The sequence below is a fragment of the Brassica oleracea genome, chromosome C8 (assembly GCF_000695525.1).
Source record: "Brassica oleracea var. oleracea cultivar TO1000 chromosome C8, BOL, whole genome shotgun sequence".
Lineage (NCBI taxonomy): Eukaryota > Viridiplantae > Streptophyta > Magnoliopsida > Brassicales > Brassicaceae > Brassica > Brassica oleracea.
The window spans coordinates 5,827,477-5,840,630 of NC_027755.1; the positions used below are offsets into that span (position 1 = coordinate 5,827,477).

A 13,154-nucleotide genomic window follows, 5' to 3' on the forward strand; every position below is an offset into this window, starting at 1 on the left:
GAGAACATGGGGCGACTCTTGGGCCAATAAGACGAACAAGATCTCATCTAAAATGCAAGACGTCAGACTGGGATTGATGGCAAAATGATTAATGCAGTAAAAGAGATTTTAGAGTGAAAGTGATCGTGAACATTAAACCACACGATCTATTCAACGGAGAGTAGTTGAAATAGCACTCTCTTCTGCTCAGGTTGATATGAGGTGTGATACGTCTTTAAATAGTTGACACCTTATTGATAACATATATTTTTCACCTACCTTATTAGCCGGTTTAGATTGGTTTACTATACGTGTAATTTAATCAAGGTTTAGTCCGGTTTAATACTTTATTTTATATACTTGTAAATGACTCATTTTGGTAACGAACGAGATTGAATAATATCATCTTTTACATTTCTCTTTGATGATGTTCAAACTCTATTAGTGTATCAGAGCATTTTCTGCTCGTTTTCTCTGATTACTCTTCGATTCTCTCACAAATTCTTCAAACTTCACCTTATTTCTTGGAGATCCAGCTGAATCTGAACTTCGATTGAAGTTACGAATTGGAAAATCATTGATATCGGTGATTCTTGATATCCAATCTTGATCTTCTGAAGTTTCTGATCTCGATCTCTACAATGGCGAAGCAAGGAAGGAAGATGAGGACTCGAAACACCTTTTCTGATACAGAAACATATGCGATGCGGAATCGATCGCATTTTTCCGCAAAAGAAGACGATGATCTAGACGTCGAGATCAATCCGCCGCAGAATATTGGAACTCGCTGTGTGCAACCTCGTGGATCTAATAGCTCTGGTATGAACTCCATCAACAACACTCATAGTCCGTATTTCTTGCATTCCGCCGATTATCCTGGGTTGTGTATCTCGAATCAGAAGTTAGATGGATTGAATTATAACAACTGGTATATTGTGATGAGGATGAGTCTTGATGCTAATAACAAGATAGGATTCGATGGATCGTTAGTTAGACCAGCTGAAAATGATCTGTTGTTCAAGATCTCGATTAGATGCAACAACATGGTTAAGTCGTGGTTACTTAATATAGTGAATCAGGAGATATATGATAGCATCATGTATTATGATGATGCTGTTGAGATGTGGAATGATTTGTACTCAAGGTTTCGAGTGAGTAATCTCCCAAGGAAGTATCAGTTAGAGCAGGCTATTGCGACCTTTAAGCAGGGATCCATGGATTTATCTGCTTACTATACTAAGAAGAAGACTCTTTGGGAGCAACTGTCTAACACAAACTAGTCGTATCATTCAGTTTCTCATGGGACTTAATGGAGGAAGCGGAGACTAGTCGTATCATTCAGTTTCTCATGGGACTCAACGAGAATTTTGCCAATATTCGAGGGCAAATTCTGAACATGGAGCCTCGTCTCAGCCTTACCGAGATATATAACATGCTTGATCAGGATGAAAGTCAACGAATTGTAGGATCTGATCAACGAATTACCAATCATCCTGCTGCTTTCCAAGTTCAAGAGTCTCAATCCTGAGAATAACCAAGTTCTCATTTCTCAAGGACCTTATCACAAAGTGAAGTACTCTTTCTGCTCTAGACTTGGTCATACAGTTGACAAGTGTTACAAGAAGCATGGATATCCTCCTGGAATGTTCAAAGGAAAGAAACCTACTGCTATGGCCTCAACAAACATGACGCTTACACGGTCGGTCAATCGAATGAAGAAGTCTATTACGAACAACTCTCCAAAGACCAACTCCATTCTATGATTTCTTACTTGAGTTCTCAACTCCAATCTCCTAATGTCACATCCACAACTGAGAAAGCTACTGCTTCGACTTCAACTAATGCCCCTGTAATTTCACAGATTACATGAAGTCTTTCCGGTAACTTCATTTCTCTTTACAACCATTCCTGTCATAACATGCATATATCTTCCACTTCAAAAGAAACAGATGTGTCTCTTAGAGTTTGGATTATAGACTCAGGAGCCACTCATCATGTTAGTCATGATAGGAACTTGTTTACTGATTACAAACCCTTAGGCAAAACCTATGTCACTCTTCCTAATGGTTATATTGTTACTATAACTGGGGTAGGATGCATTCATTTGACTGATTCTATTACTCTTTTTAACGTGCTTTTCATCTCAGATTTCAGATTCAATTTGTTAAGCGTGAGTGTTTTAACTAAAACATTGAATTCTTAAGTTTCTTTCACTGCTAATGATTGTTTTATTCAGGAACTTACTCATGAATTGATGATTGGTCAAGGTAGTCAAGTTGGCAACTTATATGTCTTGGATGTCAAGAATAAATATAGATCTTTATGTTTTCAAGGTATGTCGTCTGTATCTGTTGTTTTGGATTCTCTTACTTGGCATAAACGATTAGGTCATCCGTCCAAATCTAAAATTGATACCTTGTCGAATGTTCTTCATCTTTCAAATTCAAAACTTAATAAAGTTCATTCTGATTTGTGCCATGTCTGCCATTTATCAAAACAGAAACATTTACCGTTCAAATCTAGACAAAAATATTAGCAAGAATGATTTTGATCTTTTACATATTGGTACTTGGGGTCCTTTTGTTGAACCAACTGTTGATAATTCAAAGTATTTCTTGACTATTGTTGATGATTTTAGCAGAGCCACTTGGGTTTTCTTGGTGCGTGCTAAGTCTGATGTTCTAAAATATTCCTTGACTTTGTTAAGATGGTAGCAAATCAATATAATGTGAATGTTAAGACTGTTAGATCAGACAATTCAAATGAATTGAAATTCACTGAATTTTTTGTTGCTAGAGGAATCATCTCATACCATTTGTGTCCTGAAACACCTGAACAAAATTCTGTAGTGGAAATAAGGCATCAACATATATTGAATGTTGCTAGAGCATTATTGTTTCAGTCTAATGTACCTTTACAATTTTGGGGTGATTGTGTTTTGACTGCAGTCTTTCTTATAAATCGTTTAAGCTAACTGGTAAACAACCCGGTTATGAAAACTTAAAAACCTTTGGTTGTTTGTGTTATGCTAGTACTTCAAATAAGAATATGCATAAATTTGATCCTAAAACTAAGGCTTATGTCTTCCTAGGATATCCTTCAGGTTACAAGGGTTACAAGCTATTAGACATAGAGACACATTATGTTTCTATTTCTCGTCATGTGTTTTTTCATGAGGATATCTTCCATTTTGCGTGATCATCTCTAAATGATAATGTCAAATCTTTCTTTCCTCATGCTTCCTCACCTGTTGTCCCTGATGCTGAGTTTTCTAAACCAGCATCTTTCGATGCACATCCTCATAATGATGTGTCATCTTCTGACGTTCTTCCCTCTGGAAGTCGTTCAATTCGAAACAAGAAACAACCTTCTCATTTGCAGGACTATCATTGTTACAATATTTCTTCTCCTTCTTCTACTCCTTACCCGATGGCAAATTACATTTCACACTCTGCCTTATCTGAGCTCTTTCATTCTTTTATAAACTCTATCACAAAATCCAAAGATCCTCAAAAATATTCAGAAGCAATGCTGGATCAGTTGTGGCGTGATGCTATGAAGGAAAATATTGATTCTCAAGAAAGGACTAAGACTTGGAGCGTTTGTACATTACCACCTGATAAGAAGCCTATTGGTTGTAAATGGCTTTACAAGACCAAATACCATGCAGATGGTACTGAAGAGAGGAAGAAGGGTCGTCTGGTTGGTAAGGGTTACACGAAAGAAGAACGTGTTGATTATCAAGAAACATTTTCCCTTGTTGCTAAGCTTAGCACCGTAAGGGTTCTCATTGATGTCGCATCTAAGATGAATTGGTCTCTCACTCAGTTGGACATCTCTAATGCATTCTTGAATGGTGATCTCGAGGAGGAGATTTATATGAAACTTCCCCCTGGTTATGAAGAGTTAACAAGCGTTTTAGTCCTTCCTAATGTTGTTTGTAAACTACACAAATCCCTTTATAGACTCAAACAAGCATCTTGGCAGTGGTACTTGAAGTTATCATCTACTATAATGAAGATGGGTTTCATGAAATCTCGGAATGATCACACTTTGTTTGTGAAGAATGTTGATGGAAGATACTTGGCAGTCTTAGTGTATGTTGATGATATCTTGGTTGTGAGAAACAAGGATGAAGTTTTCAAGGACTTTATTGGTGAGTTGGAATCATATTTCAAACTCCAAAATCTTGGAGATGCAAAATATTTCCTTGGCTTTGAGATTGCTCGTTCTGCAAAAGGCATTTCAGTTTGTCAAATAAAATATATTCTTGAGTTGGTTGATGATACATGTTTCCTCGGGTGTAAACCATCATCTATCCCTCTTGACCCCACGGTTCAACTTTCAATAGAAACTATCATACCAAAAGATGAGTCTAAGATCATTCATGAGATGGGAGCTTTGTTATCTGAGCCTAAAGTCTATAGAAGAATGATGGGTAGATTGATGTATCTTGCCATCACTCGACCAGACATAGCTTATACTCTCACGAAGCTCTGTCAATACTCTGATGCACCTAGAGATGCTCATTTGAAGGCTGCTCACAAGCTCCTTTGTTATCTTAAAGGTACGGTGGGACAGGGTCTTTTCAATGATGCGCCTGGATCATTTGATTTGCGTGGTTTTACTGTGCGGATTGGGGATCTTGTCCTGACTCTCGCAAATCCATCACTGGTTATGCTATGTTCCTTGGAGAGTCTTTGGTAACTTGGTGTTCGAAGAAAGCAACATACAATATCCAGAAGCCCAGCAAAAGCAGAGTTAAGAGCTTTGGCTGATGCATCTTGTGAGATCGAGTGGCTTCTTCGCATCATGACTGATCTTCAGGTACCTGTCTCGTTGCCTACACACTTATATGGTGACAACACAGCCTCTCTCCACATAACAAACAACTCCGTATATCACGAGAGGACTAAACATGTTGATCATGATAGTTACACCATCCGTGATCGCATTGACAATGGCATGATCAAGACAATGCATGTACGTACACATAATCAGATAGTAGATGTTCTGACGAAGACATTGTATTCTGTACCATTTCGGGATCTCATTTCCAAGATTGGTGTTTTGGACATCTACACACCTCCATCTTGAGGGGGAATATTAGCCGGTTTAAATTGGTTTACTCTACATGTAATTTAATCATGGTTTAGTCCGGTTTAGTACTTTACATGACTCATTTTGGTAACGAATGAGATTGAATAATATCATCTTTTATATTTCTCTCCGATGATGTTCAAACTGTATTATACCTTTAAACCACCCAAATCTTCTTCTTTCTATATAGATGAAATACCACTCTCTCTCTAGAGAGAAAGGAATCAATTAAATCCAATTCCTTTGACGCCAATCTTGAATTCGAGTATATATGCAATCATGGAGTATTATTTGCAAGAATCCAAAAATTAAATGTTAAACAACCACAAACTAAATAATATCTCAGAAACTACTATGATCCACGATCGCTTAGACGAGTTTGGATGCAGCTACGTGGCAATACTGGACAGGTCATCGTTAGATCAACCCACAACGACATAACAACATGAGTCAAACTACTAGTGCAGCGTGTTCCGCCAAACACTGGATTACAGCTTCTACCAGATCCACCAAACCCTTAAAACAATCTAAGCCGTCCATTTCATTTTAACCTCATCTATTTATACCCTCTCACTCCCTTTCTTCTCCTCACACACTTCTCTCTACCCCTCTCTCTGCCCCAATCTTAGATCCGAAAAAATGGCGTTGATCGTTGAGAAGACGTCGAGTGGCCGTGAGTACAAGGTCAAGGACATGTCTCAGGCCGACTTCGGTCGTCTCGAGCTCGAGCTCGCCGAAGTTGAGATGCCAGGACTCATGGCTTGCCGTACCGAGTTCGGCCCAGCTCAGCCCTTCAAAGGCGCTAGAATCACCGGATCTCTCCACATGACGATCCAGACCGCCGTCCTCATCGAAACCCTAACCGCCCTCGGCGCGGAAGTCAGATGGTGCTCCTGCAACATCTTCTCAACCCAAGACCACGCCGCCGCCGCAATCGCCCGTGACTCCGCCGCCGTTTTCGCCTGGAAAGGTGAGACGCTTCAGGAGTACTGGTGGTGCACGGAGCGTGCTCTCGACTGGGGCCCAGGTGGTGGTCCAGATCTGATCGTCGATGACGGTGGCGACGCCACGCTTTTGATCCACGAGGGAGTGAAGGCCGAGGAGATCTTTGAGAAGACGGGTCAGGTTCCTGATCCCACTTCCACTGACAACCCTGAGTTCCAGATCGTGCTTTCGATCATCAAGGAAGGTCTCCAGGTTGATCCTAAGAAGTACCACAAGATGAAGGAGAGACTCGTCGGTGTCTCTGAGGAGACCACCACCGGTGTCAAGAGGCTTTACCAGATGCAGGAAAGTGGAGCCCTTTTGTTCCCAGCCATTAACGTCAACGACTCCGTCACCAAGAGCAAGGTATTGGTTTCCTCCTTACATTTCTTCTTGATTACATATGCTCTATCTTAAGCACAAGCTCGTCACATTCAGTTTACTTTTTTTTAGGTTTTGGAAAAATTTCACTGCATTCGGTTTTGGTTATATTATTGTAATCTGCATTGAACCGGGATCGCTTTATTTTCGGTTTACTTGTTTGATTTGTTCGGTTTTTAATTTTCAAATCTCTCCTATCGGTTTCTAGCAGACCCAAATGTGAAACAAAAACCGAAATTGTTCGTTTTGTTTGGTTCGGTTTACTCCGAATGCCCACCACAACTGGTCATTTTGCATGTATTCTTTCGGATCTGTAGGATATATATGTTGGTGTTATCATATAGTTGACTGTGATTGGATGAAACGATGACGTATTAATCTCTTGTGTTTTCTAATTACAGTTCGACAACTTGTACGGTTGCCGTCACTCTCTACCTGATGGTCTCATGAGGGCCACTGATGTCATGATCGCCGGAAAGGTTGCGGTTATCTGTGGTTATGGTGATGTCGGTAAGGGTTGTGCCGCTGCCATGAAAACCGCTGGTGCTAGAGTCATTGTGACCGAGATCGACCCCATCTGTGCCCTACAAGCTATGATGGAAGGGCTTCAAGTTCTGACCCTTGAGGATGTCGTCTCTGAAGCTGACATCTTTGTCACCACCACCGGTAACAAAGACATCATCATGGTTGACCACATGAGGAAGATGAAGAACAACGCTATCGTCTGCAACATTGGTCACTTTGACAACGAGATTGACATGCAAGGACTTGAGACCTTCCCTGGAGTGAAGCGTATCACCATCAAGCCCCAGACCGACAGGTGGGTGTTCCCAGACACCAAGTCCGGAATCATTGTTTTGGCCGAGGGTCGTCTCATGAACTTGGGTTGTGCCACTGGTCACCCAAGTTTCGTGATGTCTTGCTCTTTCACCAACCAGGTGATTGCCCAGCTTGAGCTTTGGAACGAGAAGTCGAGCGGTAAGTACGAGAAGAAGGTGTACGTTCTACCCAAGCATTTGGATGAGAAGGTTGCGGCACTTCACTTGGGCAAGCTTGGAGCTAAGCTCACTAAGCTGACAAAGGACCAATCTGACTACGTCAGCATTCCCGTTGAAGGACCTTACAAGCCTGCTCACTACAGGTACTGAGAGCTGTTTGGTTCTCGTTGTGGTTTGTCTGGAAGAGTGGAAGATATTGGTCCGCTGATGAAGTTGACCAACTATCCTTCTGAATAAGGGGTTATTGGCTTTGAAGGTTGTGCTTGTTGTTCTTCTTTTTCTTGAAACTTAAATTAACTTTTGGTTATGAGTTCCCTCTTGATTTGCTTTTGTGTTGTGATCACCGTGTACTCTTTATACGAAAAATGGAAGAGAGGAAACTATTTTCCGTACCCAAATTTTAGAGCTTTCTTTCTCTTTCACCTTTATTATGTTCTTTGTTTCATTGAATGTCAAGCTCTCATTTCAAATGTGGGCATTGCAATTTATGGTAGGTAATGTTTTAAACTAAGTGGCAGGACATCATTTATACCACATTTAGTCAGTTTTATTATTATTATTTTTTGTCACTGAATGTAAAAGATATGAGCCTAAAACGATGGTCCAAATCATGATGTCCGTTATAAAGAGAAATGTGCTTGAAGAGTCTTTTTGCTAAAATATCGGCTGTCCGATCTATAAACATGATAGAAAGAAACTGATGCAAAACCAGAGGAGATCGAACGGATGTCTTTCACAATTCCGATGATTTCATTTGAGTGGAGGTTGTCGGAGATATCTCTGATGAGCGTTAAATTGTCGAGGAGAACCTTGACTGTAGAAAACTTCGAGGTTAGCGCCATGCAAAATACCGATCAAATCACGACAGCCTCTGCAATAAAGGGTGAGCTGATGAAGCTCTTCACCCAATCAACTAGTATGATTGTTTTTCACCCAATCAGCACAGTAACTTTTCCAAACCATATGCCCTTAACGATAAATATCCTACTGTATATGTTAAAATATTTGTTGATATTCTTTTTAATTCAGTTATTTGATTTAAAAACATTAATATATTTACAGTATTGCAATTTGTCATTATTTATACATATACAGCTTATTTTTTTATTTTTTGACATTATACATATACATATACAGCTTAATTAAGATAAAATTATAATAGATTCTTCGCATGGTGTAAACATCACATTTAGGTCTTTATGTATCATAAGATTTTTTACAAATTCTAATTACACGGTCAATGTTGGCTCAAACATTCCCAAATATGTTTATGGCCCTAGGGGAGCATATGTTCACAAAGCAAGATCATGAGAGTATGTCCTAGGGGGCAGTCTTCGTTGACGGGGTATTATCTAGACCATGGCATTTTAGCCGGACCAAAAATTGATAACCGAAACTGATCTAAATAATACCTTAAACTGAAACAAAATTTTACGGGTAAATATATGGGTTCAACACTCTTCTCCTAAAAATAATCATAACGTAAAAAAATCAACTTAAACCCGATAAACATTGATCTAAAAAGACCGATCCGATAAAATCGATCCAAACCTGATAGAAAACATTAATGTCTACAACTATGATTTCATGTGTTCTATTTTCTTTACTTTTATTTATGATTTAGTTATAGTGATTCACATATTCCAATGATACGAAATGAAATTTTGGATTCATTAGCTAAGAGTACAAGTTTCTTTTTTAGGGAATTTCATTACATTGGTTGTTCTATTCCGGCTTGATTATCCAAACCACTTTAAGTTTGAATAATAGAATAGCCGTTTATTGCAAAAAAAAAAAGTAATTATGTTTTTTTGGTGATATTCTCATGTTATATAATAATTTAAATGTTAAATTTGAAATTTAAAAATGTTCAGTTTTAATTACTAATAGTTTATCTTTGATTATTTTGCAAAAAAACTAGATAACAGGGTTCCAGATAAATTTTGACGGGTTCTTGAGTTGTTCGAGTAGTTATAAGTATAAAATATTTGGAACTGAATCGATCCGATCCGAAAGCGATTTGAAAACAAATATTTACAAATATTTATATAAGTCTAAATCTTAAAATCCGAAGGACCAGACGATTGAAACCCATCCGAAAGACCCCGATCTGATGGAAATCATTCCGAACCTGGACCAAATATGTGAACGCTCAAGACTAGTAATATCATACTAGACATTGAAAAATATCTAGAGAGTTGTGTAACGTTCCGACCGCCCATGGCTAATGGGTCTCTTTCGGCCCGTGAACCCCATTCCGTTCCAGCGGTTAGTGCGTAAATTTTCCAAGGCTCGAAATCATTGTTTACTAACCCTACAATCACCACCCGATTTTTTTCCGTACTTTGGCCTCACTCGCACGGTATCGCGAATCACTTCCTGATAGGTCACCCATCCTTTCAGTATTCCAGCTAAAGCACATTTAACTCTGGAATTCTAAACGGATGTGACGGAAAAGATAAGTCAACTGTGGTGACATAGATAACCAAATCAATTATCTTAAACCTTTATACCATAAACCGAGATGTTACAAGTTTATCGAAGGGCATGGAAACGTATGAAATTCTAGCTGCTAATATACACTGCAAGCTCATGTGCAAAGGAACCAGTATGAGTTTGAGGATTAGCAAATATGATTTCAAGAAGATAGTGAAGGATCGATACTGGGTTGGGTAATATATTAGAATGATCTCGAATCACTATACAAGCAACAAAATTATGAAATCACTTTCCAAGATAATGAACAAACATACAATGGTTTAGTCCATGGTTCGTCTAAATATCCATAAGCTTAACCAAAATCGAACATGCTCAAATGTATATAACATGTATTCCTATTTCTGGAATCATCATAGAACCAAGACAACATCCTTTTCGGCATGCTGTAATCAACATTTTCAGGACCTGAAACCCAAGGTTTCCTATAAGTACACCAATCTCTGTAACGAATCAAAACAATTGGCGATCTTTCTAATCCTTTTCACTGAAATTTATTTCACTACCAGTATACAAGAACAATCAAGAACCCTCTAGATTCCAGTGAAAAGCTTCTAATTTTGTCCATAAGCACCCAACAAACAAACACCTAATGTCATGAAAACTTCATATATTATATAGATCTGAATAATTGAGCATTGATAACCAAACAATTGCAGGATTACATATACTAGAATTCTTATGTCAAAGACTCAAAAACATACATAACAACAACAGTACAAAGCTTAATAGAAATCATTTACTTTGCCTCTTAAACACAAACACCAAAAAGCTTCCAAATTTAATCAAGTGGTGATGTCACTGGTGTCTCTGGCACACCTTGTAATGGTCTCACAGCCTCTGTTGTAAGAATTAGCTTGTCCGGATCGGCAATCGTAGTACGAGGCGCCTGGTTTCTGACAAGGAACCATGTCCCTCCTTAGGGTTTCGTATCCGATGTACCGTTTCTGAGCCATAAGAACTCTCCGGCTGATCTCCGAGGGCATTAGCTCTTCATCTTCTCCGATGAGGCTGTTCCGGGCCAGCATCGCGTCGATCTCAGCGATGGCATCGGAGATTGGGAAGTGGGTTTGGAGGAAAAGAATGGATAAAAGTACTAAAGTAACAGAGTGCAACATGTTGATGTAGATTTTGCCGGTGTGATCTGTATGCTTCTCTGTCCCTCACTATTGTAATCTGGCAGAAGCAGAGAGAGCGGTGGGGTAGTTGGTGAAGAAGGAGAGTCGCTGACAGTGTGTACAATTAAAAGCAGAATTTGGTTTAACTACGGAAAGAAGTCAACTTAAACCGGTCGGTTTGCAAAGAGAATAACACTCCTCGACAATATGACGCAACTTATTACAAAGGCCGATGTCAATTTTAGGAACTCGAAAGCCTTTTTCACTTTCAGATTTTCTTCTAAAGTTTATAGTCTATTAAAAAACACTATATAAAGTATAGAACCAACATTTATTTTAATGTGTGATTAAAAATATAGATGGTTAGATTTGTTTAATGGTAGGTTGTTGGTTTTAGAGATTTGAAGTTTTAGTTTTAGAGATTAGTTGTTACCTTTAGAATTGAATGTTAGTTTTAGAGATTTAGTATGTGTTACAAAAAAAAAGATGCTCCCTTTAGAATTGAATGTTAATTTATGAATTGGATGTCACTTTTATTTTTGTCATCGGATGTCATTTTTAAGATTACGATATTCATTATCGGATTTGTTAGTTTAAATATTATTTTTTCTGTGTTTGTGAAATTTAAAACGTTTCATATTTTTTTTGAATTTTAAAGTAATTATGTTATTTTAGACATATTTTCCAAACATGCATTATTATTTTTACAAATTTATAAACGTTCTCAATTTGTAAAAATGTTTTTCATCTTTCACATTTCAAAAATATTTTTATAATAAATAATTCACAAGTTTTTTATTTATTTTTTATATTTGCAAAAAAATATTCATTCAAAAATAAATTCATCTTTTAAAAGTTTTTTAATATTTTTATATCATTTTTTAAAATTAGTTTTTTTTAATTATGTGCTACATTGTTTTATAACTTTTTAGTTGAAAATTAGTTAATTTAGGATTTGTCGGTTTAATTTTTTAGATTAAAGATATAAATTTTAATTGTCCTATTTTTATATTTTCTTAAATTTTTTTTATATATTTTTGATATTTATTAAAAATGAATATTTTATTTAATTTTAAAAATTGAAGCAGTTTTTACCTTTTTTGGGGTTAATTTCCGATGAATTCCTAATGGAAAATTCATGACAGAATTTGTTATAAATTATTTATTTTTAAATAAACTAGAACAAAATTACAAACCAATTCAATTGAACTAATCCAACTATAAACCAAACCAGACTCAATGTCAAACCAAACCAAACTGAACATAAATCAAACCAACCCAAATTAATATTGGTTGGCTTTGGCTAAAGTTTGCTTAGAACTAAATAAATCAAAAGTACAAGAAACATGACATTTTCTGACAGAATTTCCGGCAGTCATATCAGAAATGACTTAGGAATTTACGATGAGAACCTAACATAATTGAAAATTTGTATTTCTTCGAGTTTTTGTTTGTAATAACCAAGGAATTTCCAATGAACCGTCATTCATTTGAATAATCAACAAAGTACCAACGAAATTCTCCAATGATAATGAATTTTGATGGTTCCCGAGAAAAAAAAACTATATATATTAAGTAGCCGTTGTAATTGTTGAGGAAAATGTTCATATAATTGGGAATCCGTCACATTTGACGAATAATATGACCGATTTATAGCCGTTTGAAAAATCAATTTTTTTGACAAATTTTCAATGAAATTGTTGTGTTTGTCGTTAATTCATCACAAATTCATCAGAAATGTCGGCAGTTTCTATCTAGAAATACACCATCCCTCCCTCCCCCCCCCCTTCTTTCCCCTCATTCACATAAAAGCATGGATCCCTCTGATTATTTTAGTTCTTGGATAGATAAACCTGCTATAAATATGGTTAAAAGATTTTGTATATTCATGGAGAAATTGTGAATATGTTAGAAGAACCTAGCACAAATATAGATTACGATGTAGGTACGATTCAGATGGTAAATGATGCATATAGAGAAAATTGACCTTTAATGGTTGAGGAAGAAGATATATGGGAAAAACCCAATGTAGAAGCAAGAAGATTTTTTGATATGTTAGACGCATCAAATTAACCATTGTACAAATGATGTAGAGATG

General features: G+C 37.2%; 3 protein-coding genes across 4 annotated transcripts; 2 read left to right on the forward strand and 1 right to left on the reverse strand.

The window, feature by feature from the left end:
- Window positions 1–620: 620 nt before the first annotated feature.
- LOC106308539 lies at window positions 621–1,259 on the forward strand. Its single transcript, XM_013745692.1, has one exon. It carries the CDS (start codon window positions 621–623, stop codon window positions 1,257–1,259), a length of 639 nt encoding a protein of 212 aa, XP_013601146.1.
- Window positions 1,260–5,658: 4,399 nt separating this feature from the next.
- Window positions 5,659–7,930, forward strand: LOC106311804 (adenosylhomocysteinase 1-like). Of its 2 annotated transcripts, XM_013749100.1 has the most exons (3): window positions 5,659–6,429; window positions 6,846–7,491; window positions 7,596–7,873. In XM_013749100.1, the coding sequence occupies exons 1-3, from the start codon at window positions 5,719–5,721 to the stop codon at window positions 7,673–7,675; spliced, it is 1,437 nt and encodes a 478-aa protein (XP_013604554.1). In that variant the 5' UTR covers window positions 5,659–5,718; the 3' UTR covers window positions 7,676–7,873. The 2 variants fall into 2 exon arrangements, with proteins under 2 accessions (XP_013604554.1, XP_013604553.1); XM_013749099.1 differs by having other exon boundaries at window positions 6,846–7,930.
- Window positions 7,931–10,533: 2,603 nt separating this feature from the next.
- Window positions 10,534–11,187, reverse strand: LOC106312390 (protein RALF-like 31). The gene has a single exon (XM_013749899.1). The coding sequence runs from the start codon at window positions 11,054–11,056 to the stop codon at window positions 10,724–10,726; it is 333 nt and encodes a 110-aa protein (XP_013605353.1). The 5' UTR covers window positions 11,057–11,187; the 3' UTR covers window positions 10,534–10,723.
- Window positions 11,188–13,154: the final 1,967 nt, after the last annotated feature.